Here is an 18,187-nt window from a genome sequence, read left to right as displayed (position 1 = left end):
AAAAACTTACAATAGTCATGACAATGTTAAGAGCATGCTTGGCTGACAAAAATACAATAAATAAAAGATTTTGTCATTAACTTGTTTATTAAACTTGTACTTGTCCAGGGCCACCTTATTCCAGGCACTGTGTTAGGCAAGAAAGCAAATTTGACATGGCTCTTGTAATCTTGGATACAAACAAGGATCAAGTTTTGCTGGTATCATGGAGATATGCACAAATAGAGCTAAAATAAGACTGTGGACAAAAAAGCAAGTTCTACATTATGTAGTAATGGACACTGGGCACTGGTCTAGAGCTGTCAAGGTGGGAGGCTTTAAGTGCCTTGAGATAAAGTAAGATTGAAAGGGGTGAGAGAGAAGGATCTGAAATGTGTTAGAAAAATATATACACAAAAAAACAAAAAAAAACTAGTAGGTTCCAAGCCACGGATGTGTGAAAGGCAGAGAGTATCCAAGAGCAAGAAAAAAGTCAAATGTACAAGAGAAGGCCACAGAAGAGAAGAACAGGAACATAAAGTCTGAAAAGGGGTGAGAGTCTGCAAAAGAAATCAGAGTTTCTAACAGTCATTTCAGAAGGAAAAGAATGAATTCACAAAATGTATTAGGCTAGCACAAAGGGCTCTGCAGTAAGGTTGCCGATTATGAACTTTTAATACTTCTATCTGTCTGCGAAGCTTCAGCAGCACTCTAGTCCTTATAATGTTAAAAAGAAGAAGGGGAGGAGGGGAGAGGAGGAGGAGGAGGAGAAGGAGGAGGAGGAGGAGGAGGAGGAGGAGGAGGAGGAGGAGGAAGAGGAGGAGGAGGAGAAAGAGGAGAAAGAGGAGAAAGAGGAGAAATGTACAGCTCTTCCATGCTAGATTAGTAAAACAGGATGATAAAAGAAGTCTGTCATCTGCAAGAAACAGACACAGGTCTTGGGAGGCTCAAAGTCAAACCCTTGAAAATATTCTTAAAAAAAAAAAAGAATATATAGTGGTCTATGCAGATTCCTAGCAGAACCTTGGATGTAAGTAAAGCAATATAAAACCTAAGCTTCATCATTTCCTAGTGCCTTTCCCTCTATGAGCAAGGAGCTTTTAATGTATGAGATAGCCTTCTTTAGAAAAGTCTTCAGTGAGCTTTAGAAGTTCAGATGAGCATTCAAAGGAGGAATGACATCAGCTGGACTGAAATTAATCTACATAACATGAGGTTTTCTAATAATATCACATTTACTGATTCAGTGTTGTATTACAAAATTCATGAAAATCTATAACCCTAGCAAAAGTTTACTTAAACAAAATTCATCTACAAACAAGCTTCTAAACTAATTCCCAAAGAAGAGTATTTGGTATTCATTAGGATAAATTAATGGTAAGGAAAGAATTATAATAAACAGTTTCAATAATTCAGTAGGCAGATTCAATAATCCACTAAGCAGATTCTTAATGACTATAATCTACTGTCATAAATTTCTATTATAACAACAATTTAGCATTGTAATGAAAATCACAGATGAACAGAACACTGAAACACATACTCTGATGTTGGTACTAAAAATTGAAAGTGTACAGCTGTCTGCACTCTGACGGGAAGTGGGAGAGTACTCCTTTGGTTAAAGTCATGTTCAGGACCAGACAGAAGCTTTTATTCTGTGTGACTTTAAGCATCCAAATTATAAGACTCAGTTATCACCTACCTTTGGGAAGGTAAAGCTGATAGGTTTATGTTAAAAGGAAATGACTAGTTATGTAACCAAACATTTACATATCTTCATTGAAAATTTCCCAGCCGTGTTTCTCTTTAGTCTCTATTAAAATTAAATAGATAATAAAAAACCTGTCTAAATTTACAAATAATATTCTTTATGGTTACCAGTATCCATAAAGACTGGAGATGTATCTTACTTCTGTAACTTTTTGTGGTGTGATGCTTCCTTCATATGGACAGCCCAAGGCGCAGGACACATACCTATATTGAAAAATACAGGGCAGTATGATATGTCAATCATAACCAAGTTTACATTTTAAAAATGAATAACAAAAAATACACCAGGCAAAATTATTTTACACTTGTACTTTATCCTTCAACTAAACAAAAATTATTTAGGAGCATTTAAAGGTAATTCAACCTTTTAATCTATCAAACAATTAATACTTGATAACATTATTTGATGGTAGTGATTAAAGGACAGTACATGGACGTGTTTAGACTAAAGCAGTGGTTCTCAACTTGTGGATTATAACCTCTTTGAAGGTCGAGCAAACCTTTCACAAGTTTCACCTAAGACTATGCAGTGTATCAAATATTTATGTTATAATTCATAACAATAGCAAAATTACAGTTATGAAGTAGTAAAACAATAATTTTGTGGTTCAGGGTCACTACAACATGAGGAACTATATTAAAGGGTTGCAGTATTAGGAAGGTTGAGAACCAATGTACTATATAGCATCATATAAATATTCAAAGCAGAAAACACTAGTGAAATGTACATTTATATTTAGACAGTTATAAATTCAATGTTTAAATAACCAAGTCTTTAGAATTATATAGAGCTAGTATGAAGAAATGAAGTTTCTCTCCATGCATCTATCTGGAAGTTTTTACTACAAATAAGATATGGTCATGATTCCTTTCCAACCCCAAGACCTATCTACCACCTCAAAATTCATTTTTGTTCTTTCATGAGTTTATCTAACTTATTCCAAATAAAAGAATCTCTAATGGATTTAAAGGTTCTGGATAAAGATAAGTTTCCTTAGCAATTTATTACCATTTAAAGATGGTGATTCTTTTCCATAAAAAATTATCAAGCTTTTGACAAGTCTACTGAGATCATTTGAAGTTTATCTCCAATCCCACTTCATCAAGGCAGGTGATGACAGTGCAAGTTAATCCCAGCACTCAGGAGAAGAAGCAGGGAGAGCTCTGTGAGTTTAATCCCAGCACTCAGTAGAAGAAGCAGGGAGAGCTCTGTGAGTTTAATCCCAGCACTCAGTAGAAGAAGCAGGGAGAGCTCTGTGAGTTTGAGGCCAACATGGTCTACATAGTGAGTTCCAGGACAGATAGGATCACAGGAAAAAAAAGTTGTCTCAAAAAAATTAGGTAGGTAAGTAGGTAGAGGAAAGAAAAATGAGAGGGAGGGAGGGAGGGACGGAGGGAGGGAGGGAGGGAGGGAGGGAGAAAAAAAAAGTACCACCTGCTTAGTTGTCAGGAATAAAGAAATCCAAATGAGGGAGACAGGAGTGGTGGAAGGTGAGGCTGGATGTCTACCTAGGAAGCTAGACTTTCAGATGATTCAAAACTAGTTTTGGATACTAAAAAATTTAGGTAAGGTCCTGAAAATTCAAATTTGTTTATAGAAATCTAGTTTCATAAATTTTCTGTCCAAGGGAAGGTTGGAGGTAAAAGAGAACATACTGATATGTTTGATGAACTTAAGCCACGATTTATTAGAGAACTTTGAGTGAAGTGTCTAAGACTTTGAAATAAAACAGGTACACACTGAGTGGGCTAGTACACATGGTTTCTTTAATGTAACCCAATTTGGGGCTATCAATGTGAATAATATGAATAAAACTTACATTTGAGAAATGAAATAGATAAGCTGGCTAACTAGCCCATCACACAGTTCAAAGTCAAAGAAGAAAAATTCAAGTCCAATTTATTGGAAACTTGGCTTGTTCTTCCAGTTCCTATGCTTTATGTAACATTTTAGATGATAATTTGTACAACTGTTACCAAGATATATGAGAAGGAAATGGCATAGCAATGGAGAAAGTTGTGAAACAAAGAGAAATTTCAGTCCATATGCAGTAATTCAAGTAATGTGCAAAAACTGATTATATTTGTTCTATGCCCCAAACATTGAGATGAGACTTAAATATAATATCTAAGGTGGTCAGTTGAATATTTCCTTTAAAATGTACTAAATAAGGAAAATAGTGCCAATAAACAGCAATAAATTCAAATCTATCAAAATAAGCATCTCATGCTTCTTCAGCTAGTCACTAGGTCATGACTGTCTACTTGTTCCTAAAGTCTAACTCTCAACATTTGTATTTTCACTCGTCTCTCACTAATGACCTTCCAGGGTATGCAATGATGACATAAAGATTATGGAAATAATCAACTAACATCTGACTTGACTTATAAGGCCCAGTACATGAGATGGAAACCATACCAGACTCTGCTTGGGTGACCAGGAACCTGAGACTAGAAAGCCTAGGAACCTAGAATAAAATCAAATACTACTCTTCCAACTAAAAGAATGGGGCTGGTGAGATGGCTCAGCTGGTAAGAGCACTGACTAAAAGAATGTAGCAATAAAATGACTCCTAGTGACATTCTGCTATACCCATAGATCAGTGCTTTGTTCAGCCACCATCAGAAGCATCCTACAGTAGATGGGAAAAAATTACCCACCACCAGATATTTTACAGAGAGTGAGAGACTTGAGAACACTCAGTCCTAAATGGGATGTCTCCATCAAATCCATCCCCTCAGAGCTCAGAGAACCTTGCAGAAGAGGATGTAAAAAAGAGTGTAAAAACCAAAGGGATGGAGGACACCAAAACAAAACAAAACAAAACACCCAATACGATCCATGCACATACGAACTCACAGAGACCAAGACAACATACACAGGGCCAGCAAAAAGCCTTTGGGTATACATTGTGGTTTTCAGTTTAATAGTTTTATGAGATTCCTCAGTGTACAAATTGAGTGAGTCTCTTTGTCTATATCTGGTTGTGTGTGTGTGTGTGTGTGCCCGTGCACACTCACATTTTCTTGGGTTCTTTTTCTTCTGTTTGTTTCTCATTTCAACGTTCAGGTTTCTGCTTTATCATTTTATTTTATTTTATTTTATTTTATTTTATTTTATTTTATTTTATTTTACTCTTATACCTCAAAAGCCTGTATGTTTTCTAATGAGAGACAGAGCATAGGTGGAAGTGAATCCAGATAAAGGAAAGATGGGGAGGGACTGTGAGAACTGGAGAAAGGGGAAACCATAATCAGGACATATTATATAAAAAAATCTATTTTCAATAAAAGAGGAAAAACAAAATAAAAGTTCTAAGAAAAATCAAACTCGATAGCACATTCCTATAATCACAGGAGGTGGAGGAGGAGGCAGGGAGGCTGAGCTAGAAGGAATGCCACAGCTTAAGGTCAGCCTGGACAACTTAGGAGAGACAGAGCTATACAGGAAGACCTTGTACCAAAATCCATGAAAAATAAGTCAGTGTAATAGATAGAGTGACTGTCATCCAGCCTCAGCCACCTGTTTTACACTGTTAGGATACATACACTTACAGGAAGGTATGAGCCTCTAAGTAAACACTTAACATATGAAAAGTAGCTTAGCAGATGTCTGAGTTTTAGTTTTCTGTACCATATTTTGGTAGCTGATTATTTGCTGTTTTGTTTCAGCCCAAAATCTAGGCTTGTGCTTAATGGTGAAAGTTAATAAGTGACTTTATAAGCAGCTTCTGCTAATAGGAAGATAGTAGTGTGTCCACAAGAAAGTTCCTCCAAAGAAGACCGTCCAGTGGAAACCTTTTGGTAGTCAGCTGGGAGCAGCACTGCCTGCAACACACTGTACATCTAACAGCAGAGCTCTGAATATATAGACTCATCGTCCTTCAAAATAAGGCTGCCCTCACCTTCAAGGTCAGGACCATAATCCTTGTGGCATCTGGCCTCAGGCCATGAGGACAGGACACACAAATCTGCAGCATGATTTAAATAGATGATTTGGCTAATTCAGGTTCAAGGCTGAACGTTTTTGAAGAAATGTGTTGGGCTATAAATCATTCCTTCAAGTGAAAGTTAGGAGAGACTGTCCTTCCTTTTTGGAAGTTGGGAAGTTTGCTGTTCTAAAGGCTGTGAGCTCAACAGAACTAACGAACCAGTTGAAAAATAGTTGTACAGCCGAACTTCTTTACAGTGAGTATCTCTACTAAAGGAACTGATCAAAATTATCTGTGATGCAGTCTATTTGAGAAGCAAAAAAGACGTGGTTTAGAATGTATTTGGTTGATATGTAAAAAGGTTAATAAAGACCACATTTATTATGGCTGGTCTCACCACCTTCTAACTAGCAGTAAATGTTAGTCACTTTATATAAACTAATTATTACTGAAATAAGACATTATGTCTCGTAATTGTCTTTGTTTTTTATAATTAAATAAAATTTGTTCTTTTATTATTAACTTAATTATTTGCCTAACTCTTTATTTCACTTTTATTTTTTCTGGAATGTTGAGGAGAAAGCAACAGATGCTATTCACAGATATATATTCTTGCACTTTGTAGTCTTTTAAAAATAAAAAATTAACTTAGGCTTCTAGTAAAAATAGAGAACTGTACTCCAAGCCTCAGGTCAGGCATAGAGGTAAAATAGCATCATCCTGGCCCTATATAGATATTTCATGCTTCATGCTTGAGAAGTGGAACCTCTGAAATTTTCATTTTATAATACACACTTATAAGCACACACACAGTGTGCTATAGAAAGAGGACACAGAATTCAAGAGGCATACAGAGGCATACAGAGGCGAGGAGGTAAGGGGATTTGGAAAGAAAAGGGGTTAATACTATGATCTAAATTTTGTGTGTGTGTGTGTGTGTGTGTGTGTGTGTGTGTGTGTGTGTAACTGTGTGTGATTCTCAAAGCATGAATAAAATACAAAAACAAAACATAAAAATCAAGTCATATTTAAATTCAGTGAAAAGCTAGGGAAGGAAATAGATTCAAGTACTCAATTGAAGAACATACATGTTAAAATTTATATTTCTAGAAATGGATAGTCCTCTGAAAAATCCAGAAATAAACTTCAAATTGAAACCAAGAGAGAGAAAGAGAGAGAGAGAGGGAGAGAGAGAGAGAGAGAGAGAGAGAGAGAGAGAGAGAGAGACAGAGAGAGACAGAGAGAGAGACAGAGAGAGACAGAGAGAGACAGAGACAGAGAGACAGAGAGAGTTGTGTAGCCTGTATTTGTCTACATTGCAACTCTACAATAAAATATCCATGGTAATCCAGTGATTTGATTTCATAGTGAGTTTCCTTAACTATCCAGTGAGAGTAACCTTCCTGATACTGTGACCCTTTAATACAGTTCTTCACGTTGTGTTGACCCCAACCATAAAATTATTTTCATTTTTATCTCATAACTATAACTTTGCTACTATTATAAATCATAACGAAAATATATGATATACAGAATATCTGATATGTGACTCCAGTAAAAAACACATTGACCCCCAAAAGGATCAAAACCCACAGATTGAGAACCACTGGTCTAAATAGTCCTTACATTTTGAAATAGACAAAGGTGTTCATATTCCCTTTTTAGAGGTAAGAAAAGCAAACCTACTTTTGACTTTTTAATTTGAAAGTTTATAGAACATCTCTCCTTTATATTTGATTACACAATTTGGCCTTAAGATAGACATGCTATTACTTCATGATGATGGATATGTATTATCTTGTCATCACTTTTTTTGCAAGTTCTTCAGGTGAAAAATATCTATTATGATCCAAAGACAATCCAATATTATAAAAAAAACTCCATGGTAAAAATTTAGGAAGATAAAATTCAAAAGAAAACACATCGTATATTACAGTCCAAGTCTGGTGGTTCTTTAAATGACTCACTTAATTCCAATCATTGTAAGTCCTATCCCAAAGCCAAGCATCTTTTACGTTATTAGCTTTAAGTTTGCAGTGCTGGGATCACTAAGCCGATCCTCTCATTGGTGAATTGCTCTGCCTCTGTGGATTTTCCTCACATCAACTAAGAGAATATAAGGTACAGCTAAAGTCATTCCCAGCATGAATTTTATGTTCATCACATCTGAATACTTATATAATTATTAGAAAACAAGCTACTGTCTAACTTCAGTAGCAATTGGGTTTATTGCATTATTTCAGTATAAAGGAACAATTCCAAATCTATGCTTCAACTGCTGGTCTTGGAAACAAGCAAAAACTTTCCTCCTTCCTTCGATTCCATCACCATAACGGCCTCCATATCTTCCATCTCTGCTCTCCACTACCCTGTTTTCTAATTGTTTGTACATGGCTCTATTGCAAGAGCCCCAAGACAATTCAGAAATGACAGTACATTTCAATTCAGGCAACCATGTAAACTCTTGAAAGAGAGTTTTTGATCTTCTGACATTATTTCCTCTTCTGTTCCCCTTAATGGGGTCTCCCGTAATGAAAGCTAGTGATGTACATCCAAAGCAATGCAGTTTGTTTATGAAGTTCCAAAGAGTGAGGGTAAGATCGGTATCTCAGATACACCTGCGTTTACAGAAGCAGTTCCAGTTTACGGACGCATGTGAATCTTGTGTGGCAGATAACTACATCTGGATAACTGAGTCTTAATGTCAGATTCATATGCTAGATCCTCTAGTATCAATCAATTCCACATTCCATGGGCTAGAAACATGGTAACAATTATTAATGAGATATAATTACATTAATGATTACCATAAACAAATATGGTCCAAAAGCTATGATATATATCATTATATATTTGATATATGTTTTTAAAAACCACCAAGGTGGCTTATAAGTAAATTCTAAAATTCGATAAAAATGAAATCGAGTTGGGTTTTATGAGTACCCTCGCACTGGGATGTCCATGTGTCTTGCAGAGCGGATAACCTCCTCAAACCTTCCCATACTTTCTTCAATGGAGCAGTTAATATTCTTCTTGCTGAAAGATTCTGAGGCAGCACCAAAAACTGCTATCTCCGTGGCTCCGGCAGCAACCTGAAAGATACAGTTTATAGCCCAAATCTAACAAGTTTTAGAGTCTTGTGTATGATAGCAGAAGACGAGAAGATAGTCGACTCAAATGAATGCCTTGGTTCACACGGAGCCTTAAACTTTAAAGCCATGTTTTTCTCATTTTGCTACTCACACTGTTACAAAATAGAGAAGCATTTTATGGTAACAAGAAAATTCCATGAGCTACAATATTTTTAAGAATACGAGATGCATAAAACACAGTTATGATGCTCCAGTTAATTCTGCCTTTCATCATGTTATCCTCAAAACACTTTAACCATAATTATGGAAAAAAAACATGTGTGCCCCACGAAAGCCTGAATTTTTATAGTGAATACTATTTTGAAACCAAAATATTATTGAAAGAGAAAAAAAGCCCAAACTATTTCTGGTTCTCTTTTCTTCCTACAATCCAATAGAGAATGCCTTCCCCATTCATCACTTAGATTTTGCCTCCAAATTTCCTTGTAGTTCCTAATTAGCTGCTCTAGCATTGTAGCCTTACTATCAAAGCCATGTGTTTATGTGACTAAGGTGTTGTCTACCTGCTAGTCCTTAACTCTAAAATAATAACTGAATCAACTCTACCTGTCCTCTTTTTCCTTTTGTTGTGCTTCCTGTTAATGTCTCATTCACTGTCTGACTAGTTTTTACATGTTCTCTCTGATTGTCTGTTAATACCTCAAGAAGGAAAACATGATTTATCTTTCTTTTAACATTTAGAAGACAACTTTTTTTGTTCCTCTGTTCAAATGTGAATATGAATCCTCTAAAATAAGTTTTCTACTTTGTTAAATACTTACTCTTTGCCATTAATAGTAGAACTTTGCCTACATTTTTTTGTAATCTGAAAACCCTTGCAACATTATTGAACTTCTGTTACAAATGCAGCACAACAAACTTGTTCGCCATTCAGTCTCGGGAGTTATTCAGTTAGTGAACCATGCTTTGATTACAAACTCACAGAACTCCCAAGCCAACACTTACTCTATTGTTAAAATACTGTTAGGACATACCCCATATATTTTCTCCAAGATGAAGACCTTCACTTCTTTGGGAAGATATCATTGCACCAATATTATTCTATTTTATGATGCTATAAAATTATGTCAAATTGAATGAAAGATAAGTGTCTCTAACAACACACACATGAAGATGTAATGTACTGAATAGATTCTTACAACCTCAACTTCATGAAGCATAGTACCAAATACAGAACATAAAATACTTATTGACATAAAGATACATACTCTAATGCCTTTGCCATGAACATATGTAAACGTAATATAGTATGTTACATTTTTACGTAAAAGCAATGTGATTCTTCTTGTGTATACAGTCATTAAAACTCTTATCTAAATCCCATAAATCCCAAAACCACATAGAATCACAAGAAATAAATCAGGAGAAGGATAAAGAAAAAAGTCATTGCAAGCAGATACAGTGATTTAGTCTAAGAGAAGAACCCACAGAAACAAAAAGCTTGTGGGTCTTGACCTCTACCTGTCCATATCAGTTTAAAAGCAGATCAATTACATATGAAGACTTGTTGATTACCTATCACAGCATTTTAACGTTTAAAGATCTTCAAAACAATAGAGGCAATTCCAGAGAAAACGTCACACTTACAGCGTGCTGCAAACCCTGAAGATTAGGTATAAGGACAGGATAGCGAATGCCTGGATACCGATGAATGCTGCGCATCACTTCTGCATGGTCAGCCATCTTAAACACATAACAGTCATATGTAAGCACAGAGATGAGCAAGACATCAATACATCATTGGCCTTCTGTGTAAGTTATCGTTACACATAAAGCATATGCTATAAATTAATGTCTGACATAAGAGTGTTCACATGTAGATAAGGAAAACTGTCATAAATGGATTACAGCAAGGCAAGGCCTTACTAATTCACAAAGTAGGATCTGACTAAGTGAGTGAGTGCAGAGAAACAAGATTCTCACCATCCATTTTCTTGTAATCATTTGGTCATCCAAACATCAGGCACTCATGATAGTATGGAAAATTTGAAAAGCAAAACACAGGCCTTTTTTATTATCTCACAAAACTTTATGCCTAACTTTTCAGTGCTTAGAATTTTACAGTGTTTAAGAACATATAAATTGTAGGACACCATTAAAATCATTTAACAAGTCTGGAATTAATAACCAATATCATTGGGATAGCATACATGTTTCAGTTAGTAATGGTTAAAATGTTTTATGTAGTAGCATCATATGATTTCTATCTGTTCTTATATATGAAGAACTAGATAAACAGTGCTTGGAACAAAATTAAACCACACTATCAAAGGTGTTTTTTATGAGTCTACTAAAAATTAAATTAGGATTAAAATTGTAAATCTACAAAGTCAAAAATTAATTTAACACAATAATCTAATACTAAGAACACATAGAACATTAACATGCATTATAGTGAAGATTACATATTTAAATGTGTGGGTGCTTCCGGGATGCATGATGTAGATAACCCTCTTTATTGTTTTCCCTGTGAGCTTAAGAGTAGGCTATGTGTCTGTCAAGTTTTGAAATACATATCTGTAATGTGCATAATAGACTGTCCATATTAAGAACTAAAAGAAGTATATGCAACTAAAATATATTCATACTATGGTATGAAATGTGTATAAAAATTAGAAATTCATAAGGAATGGAAAGCACACCAGAAAAGCATGGAGAAAGCTGTGTTAACAGACACCAAACCCAAATTACTGCCCTCAAATGATAGTAGAAGGAGGAAACTATTAATTCTCTACTCATCTTATTTTTATCATGATCACATGTTGTTTTAATTAATAAAAGCAAATCAATAAAAATATAACATTTGGTTTATGCATACACATACAAACCTCAAAGCCCACCCCTAGTGACACACTTCTTCCAACAAGGCCACACCTCCCAATTTTTTCAAATAGTACCACTCCATAAGCATTCAAATATATGAACCTATGGAGCCACTCTTATTCAAATAACCATGTAAGGGTTCAGAATAAACAAATGTTGGTATGAGAGTACAGAAAAGTTTAAACATAATACAGACCTTTTACTAAGGGCTTGAATGTGATATATTATAGTTTTTATAAAGATCAAGCACTATGATATTTCTGGTTTCTTCTACTTTTCCAAGTTCTTTCCCCTATTGATGAAGATATAGATTATTTTCATTCCCTTGAAGCTGGGTAGGCTGTGAATGTTCTGAACCTACTTCATAGTGGCAAATTTTTTAATGTGGTTTCTGAAACTAGGTTATTAAAAAGAGAGCTAACATTTCCCCTTTAGCAAAAGACACTATGAAGAAATCAGCTGACGTGGAAGGGGAATCTCAAAATCACCTATGCAATGGCCACATTAAGAGGCAGCCCCTCATGTAGAATATACACAAAGATGAATAAAGGTACTAAACCAACAATTAGGGTGTCTCCTATATCTGTGAATAAAGCATCTTTCAAATGATTCTAGCCAAAAAGAGTTCAGCCATATGGCTGTGATCCCAGACACCATGGAATAAAGACAATTTCCTCGTCATGCCCTGGTTAAATTCCCAATCCACAGACTTGGTGTAGACAACACATATTTATTTCTACCACATACGTCTCAAATAACTCATTACGTCAGAGTAAAGAACAATGAAAAATGGATATGGTCCACAAAGAGGGTGTATGTGGGGTATCAGTGAAAGTGATCATTTGATATCATACTAAGAATGTAAAAAAAAAAAAGTGGGGACCATACTCTGTGAGATGCCTTTGAATTAGGTTTATATTAGTCAAAAACTATTAATTTATCTTGAAGGCAAAATAGAAATACAGAGAGAAGGTGTTCAAATAGAGAGAATATTGGAATAAATTCAGAATTACAAATGAATCCCAGGGAAGTATGAAAGTCAGCCCATAGAGATGGGAGGCAGTTCTCAGCCAAGTCTGAGAATCCAGTGAGTCATGAATGGTCTCTGCTGTAAAGGCACACAACACTTGGCCAAGAACTCACAAAGAAAAATTACTAAGACTAACATAAAAGATGTATTTCACTCAAAAACTTAATCCTTACTATTTCATAGCCTTAAAAGAATGCATTAATAGTAAAGATGCTTAAAAAAGACATTGTGGCATATTATTATCTATATAAGTAAATTACATATACATTTATAGTATAATATATTATATAATATATACAGATATACATATATGCACATATAATACATACACTATATAATATAATAAATATAATATATAAAAACTTAAGTCCATTTATGCATATACATATATGGTTTAGATAAATATTTTCCTATATGATCTAACAATGCTCTTCCCAAGAGCCAAGGACAATATACCAAAAACCACAAACAAGCCATGAGAATCTCCCTTCACAGTTTTAGGTCAAAGTTGTCCAAGAAAGTCCTAAGACATTGTAGGATATTGCTGTTGCCATTGGTTGCCTCCCAGAGGTTGAAGGTAAGTCCCTATTGCTGACAACGCTAAACCAATCCTAAAATAAGGATTCAAATTGAGATCATACCTGAAAGCATCCTTCCTAAGGATTAGCTTTCATGGTACCAGAAGGCTCCATAGAAAATTTCAAGGGAGGAAAGCAAACAAGGGTCAAACTAAAACAATAATGAACATGGAATGATATCCCTAAGAGTACAATGGTGGTATACATACTTTGGTCATAATGAACAGCCCTCTGACTTGACTTTAGGCCTGCTGAACAAGAGTGAACTCATGTCTGATAATGGAAACCAAGCCATATGTATGAGGCTAGTGAGGCCATAGATCTCGGAGGAGTATCTCCAAATACCACTTTACTAAATCAGCGTAATTCTTAATTACATTCTAAATATTTATCCTTATGCCCACAGATAAGAGTCAGTGTGACCCCTTATCAAAGACATGTCTCTTTGCTTTCTACAATGATCAGATAGAGATCACTGTAGAAAACCACAACCAAAGTACAGAGAACAAGTGACCATGAAGTTATAATAAACCATATATGACTTTATTTTTTAATTGTAAACATATAATTTATCCCCAAAATATTCATGTCCCTATTGTATCAATTATCACATCTTGCCAGCCAGACCAATACTGTAGTATGCAGGGTCTACAGTACTGGACATGCATTCTTTCCCATAGAGGGGGCCTCATATCTAACCAAAGGGTAATTGATAATCCCCCAAACACTCATATCACTGTGGCAAGACAGCAGTAACCTTATCTAACCAAGCATTTCAGTATTGTAGCGTCCACCATCTAGAGCTAGATATGACAATCCTTCTCTAAAAACCCACATAGCAACTTATGCCACCAAGAAAATGTTGTAATACTAAAAAAAAAGGATTGTCATGCAGAAAAGTACTTAATGCACAGTCAAATCCTGAAGAAAAATGTTTTATGAAGTGACCTCCAACATTCATCTCAGTTTTAAAAAGATTATCATACATAATTTACGATGCTTTCATAGTTTTAAAGTTTATATTTCAGTAACTTAATGAGTTATTTTTATCATTAAAAGTTAACATTTGTTTCCTTACCTAAATAGAATCTTGTATCATAATTATATTTTGTAGAAGAAGGTCCTCCAATTTCATACACTCAGGAAGGAGGCTCCTTAGCAAGGGGTGGTATTTATTCTTAGTATGTCAATAATATCTCTAGATATATCTACTTCTTATTTCTCTCAATATACTATCTTAATTTTTTCCAGGATACAGACTTATATGTATAAACACATAACTGTCCTTTCTCCCTACCCACTAGCATCTTGAAGCATTTACTTTTGCTCACCATCAATCCAGAACAATATTCAAATCTCATTGAATGGAACGTAAATAATGCTAGATTATTGTTTAGAGTCTCCTCTGGCCAGGTCTGCCAGCGCTGTTTTCTGCATGCAGGGGTACAGTGAGAAAGACAGACAGATAAGAGAATGTGCAATTTCTTCAACACCTGCCATCGATTAGTGCAAAAACATAAATGATGTGGTTTCAGACTCTATAACTCAAAACTCAATATGAGCAGTAATTCCTCTTAAAGGTAACATTTGGAAACTTGGTAATGGGAAAAAAATGAGACTCAAGTGCTTCCTGACAATCCTGGGTGAGGGTGCAGTAGGCAGCTCTGAATAGCACCATAGCCTGGGTCCTATAACCATTGTCCCATTCATAGACGCCTAGCACAAACCTCATCTATCTTAGGCTCAGTAGCACAGAGGAAATCTTGGTCTGCTTGAAGAAGTAAGACACTCTTAATAAATCACAGCCTTACAATAATAAACACAGGAAATCTCTGGAAAATTGAACATCCTTTTTTTTTCCCTACCCAATACCCTGCTTGGCTGCCAAAGCTAAAACTGTCTGACACCATATTCACAAAACTTAAGTCCAGAAGCCTTAAAACTAATTTGGTCTGGTGTATAATTTCCTGTCCTTCTTTGTTCAACTTTACCTCTATGTGTGATGGACCTTTATAGTGCCCTCTGTGGGATGGAATGTCCATGTGTTTCAAAATCTTCCACCACAACTTCCCTTCCTCTATCCTTGTGAAAACAAGAGATGCTAATCGTAATTCATGAAGTCTACAAATATTCATTTTTATATTACAAGATAAACATCACCTATAGTAATGGATTTGTGGGTTTAAAACTGCAACACTAACGTCTTGGTGGGAAGAAATGAAAGTTTCTTTATCCAATAACATTTCCCAGCTTGGGAAGATAAACAAAGCAATTATACATTAGTTATTCTTTATTAGGGTCAATGCCTTTATAACTATCTGCCTGCTCTTCTAATATTAAAAATGTCATGGTCAGAACATCATTCTAAAGTAGGGGCAAAATGTCTCTAAGCTCCCAGTATAATTTTGCTTCTGTGCCTGTGCAACTGTTGTCTCTCATGTATTATTCTTTTGTTTTATATTGCCACCGTTGTAATTTCCCTAGCATGGAAGCATGAGAACTTTTTAAAATAGTGGAGTAAATTGCTTTCAATATGTTTCATTAATCGAGTTTTGTATCCTTGATGTTTTAAACATACAGCACTGTGTAGAGCTACAGAGGAGAGGCTAAGTCTGGGTTACTAGGTTAATAACTCACTGCCAGTCAGACATGATCAAGAAGAAAGGGCTATGACAAAGGCAAGGTCTCATTATCACAGAGCATTGCTGTTGCTTGTAAGCTTGAAGCGTGGCTACAATGTGGATGCTGGAGATTTTTGTTTTAGTAAACAAGGAAGGCAGAACTTTCAAGGGTGCCAGCTTGCTCAATGGCAACCCACTCAACATATGCTAGTTACGCGGTTCCACCAGATTGTAACTCACCTATAGATACTCACCTGATTTTTAAATTTCTTTTTGTGTTGTTATTCATTTTCCAAGCAGCTGTATTCCACCTCCATTAACCTTAACATCATAATTACAGAGTTGTGCCTAGAGTCTAACAAAGAGCTCTATACAGCTTTTAGTACAGAAAAAAAAATAAAAGCATCGAGTGGGAAAATGAATAAGTGGAAAGCTTCCAACACAGACAGAAATAAAAGCACCTTGCCAAATCATACCAGAAATGAGTAAAAATTGGGTCTCAGATTTTTCTACTTCTTCCTCAGAAAGTACAAGTTAAACAACAGACATAATGGTATTCCCAAGCACAGGAGGCTGGAGGACATGGAGAAGGGGTGTGTGTGTCTGTGTGTGTGTGTGTGTGTGTGTGTGTGTGTGTGTGTGTGTACACTTATATTTAGAATACTGGTCCGTCCCTTTCTTTCTATGTACCATAAGCAGATAAAATATAAGCTGAATTAATACTATAAGTAGTATTAATGCTGGAGTATGATTAGCATCAATTTACTTCAATATATTTGTATTTCAAATAAAATGTAACTATAACCTATAGTCTTTTTCAATCTCAAATTTGAATTTGTCTAGGACAGTTATTAGATTAATATCATTTTTCCAAAAAATATCCTCTTCATTAGAAATAAAAGCCCTTAAATCCATAGCTCTCATAGAACATTCTGTTATTCTAGGAAATTTTCATGACAATCATCTCAATTATTATGAATCTACTACAGTAAACTAGAAGTGCCCAAGGTCCTTTTTACCAGATCTCTTGACCATATTTTGTGTCTCCCACAGCTCACTGAACCTAGACTGCTGATCTGTAGACTCTCCAATAGAGGCCAATCATCAAAATAGAGTAATCCAAAAGGAAAAAAAATTTAATGTCAAAAATCAAATTATTTCTGAGTCAAAATATACCTCTACTTGGTTTTTATCTTTTACGTAATATTACAGACCTCTAAGATGTCAACACATAAAAGATGATAACTGGAGAAGGCCTGATGTTATGAGAGCTTCAGGTGCATGCACTTAGGACGGGATGCATTGAGAAGTGTAAGTGTTGCACTGGGAGGCAAGTGCTGGGAGCGTCAAATTATAAGGCTCCTTATTAACATGTATGAAACTGTCAAAGAATTTGAAAATGCTTTCAATTAGATACAGAAGGGTCTTTTAATTGTGACTAAAATGTTTTTGAATGTTTATTTCTATTCTTCATGTCTAAACACAAAAATTTTGATAAAGATAATCAATTCAACAAAACAATATAGAATGAGATACAATGTTTCATTTGTAACATTTCATCCTGGTTGCTTTTACATGTTTAAGGATAAGCCAAATCTAACTTGTTAATGGAAAGGGAACCAATCAAATTAATTAGTTATATTATTAAAAAGCAGAACACATAAATTTTTCAGTGGAATAAATTTTAGAGAAAAGGGAAGAACTACCTAAACTAAAATGGATTATACCAATGCTTAAACACTTAAAATCTAAATCATGACATCACTAGAATGCAGTCTGCTTTGCTTTTCCTTTGAAACAGTAGTAAAAGTACATTTTAGACAAGAAATCACTATTTAATGCTGTGTAATATAATAAAGTGTTACCAACATTTTTTTCAATATTTATTGAAGATTAATTGTAATCAAGCTTAAGGGCAGAAAAATAGTACCTACTATCTATATCAACTCTGTCTAACTTTTGTTCATATTTTCCTATCTTTCTGAGGCAAACTAGGGAGTTTTGAAGTTTCTGAATAGGTTGCAAACAGTTGTTTGCCCTGTACACACACGGGATTGTACAGTCCTTGCCACTTCTGACAGAGGAATATTGTAATTTATATCATCACTCTTGAAAAAGATGTGCTAATGCCCATTGATACAGAAATAACAGTGGTGTGGGATAGAAATAAAATTCATGCTAAATAACACAGTAGCTACCATAGTATTGATAATATGATCTTTTCATTCAATGGGGAAAACTGCATATTTAGGTAAACATTTTAATGTAACAACTTGTGATAAACAGATTTTGTATTAATTAA

General features: G+C 35.1%; 1 protein-coding gene across 1 annotated transcript in view; it reads right to left on the bottom strand.

Annotated features, from left to right (window-relative positions):
• Positions 1-18,187, bottom strand: part of Hmgcll1 (3-hydroxymethyl-3-methylglutaryl-CoA lyase like 1) — a 115,856-nt gene that overhangs the window by 48,639 nt on the left and 49,030 nt on the right. The window contains exons 4-6 of the mRNA XM_028773610.1: positions 10,421-10,516; positions 8,625-8,773; positions 1,890-1,953 (exon numbers count right to left, since the gene is read on the bottom strand). Coding sequence (XP_028629443.1) covers positions 1,890-1,953; positions 8,625-8,773; positions 10,421-10,516 — 309 coding nt within the window. The remainder of the gene's footprint in view (positions 1-1,889; positions 1,954-8,624; positions 8,774-10,420; positions 10,517-18,187) is intronic.

The sequence above is a fragment of the Grammomys surdaster genome, unplaced genomic scaffold (assembly GCF_004785775.1).
Source record: "Grammomys surdaster isolate TR1022 unplaced genomic scaffold, NIH_TR_1.0 231, whole genome shotgun sequence".
Lineage (NCBI taxonomy): Eukaryota > Metazoa > Chordata > Mammalia > Rodentia > Muridae > Grammomys > Grammomys surdaster.
This window is presented reverse-complemented; position numbering and strand designations above follow the sequence as displayed.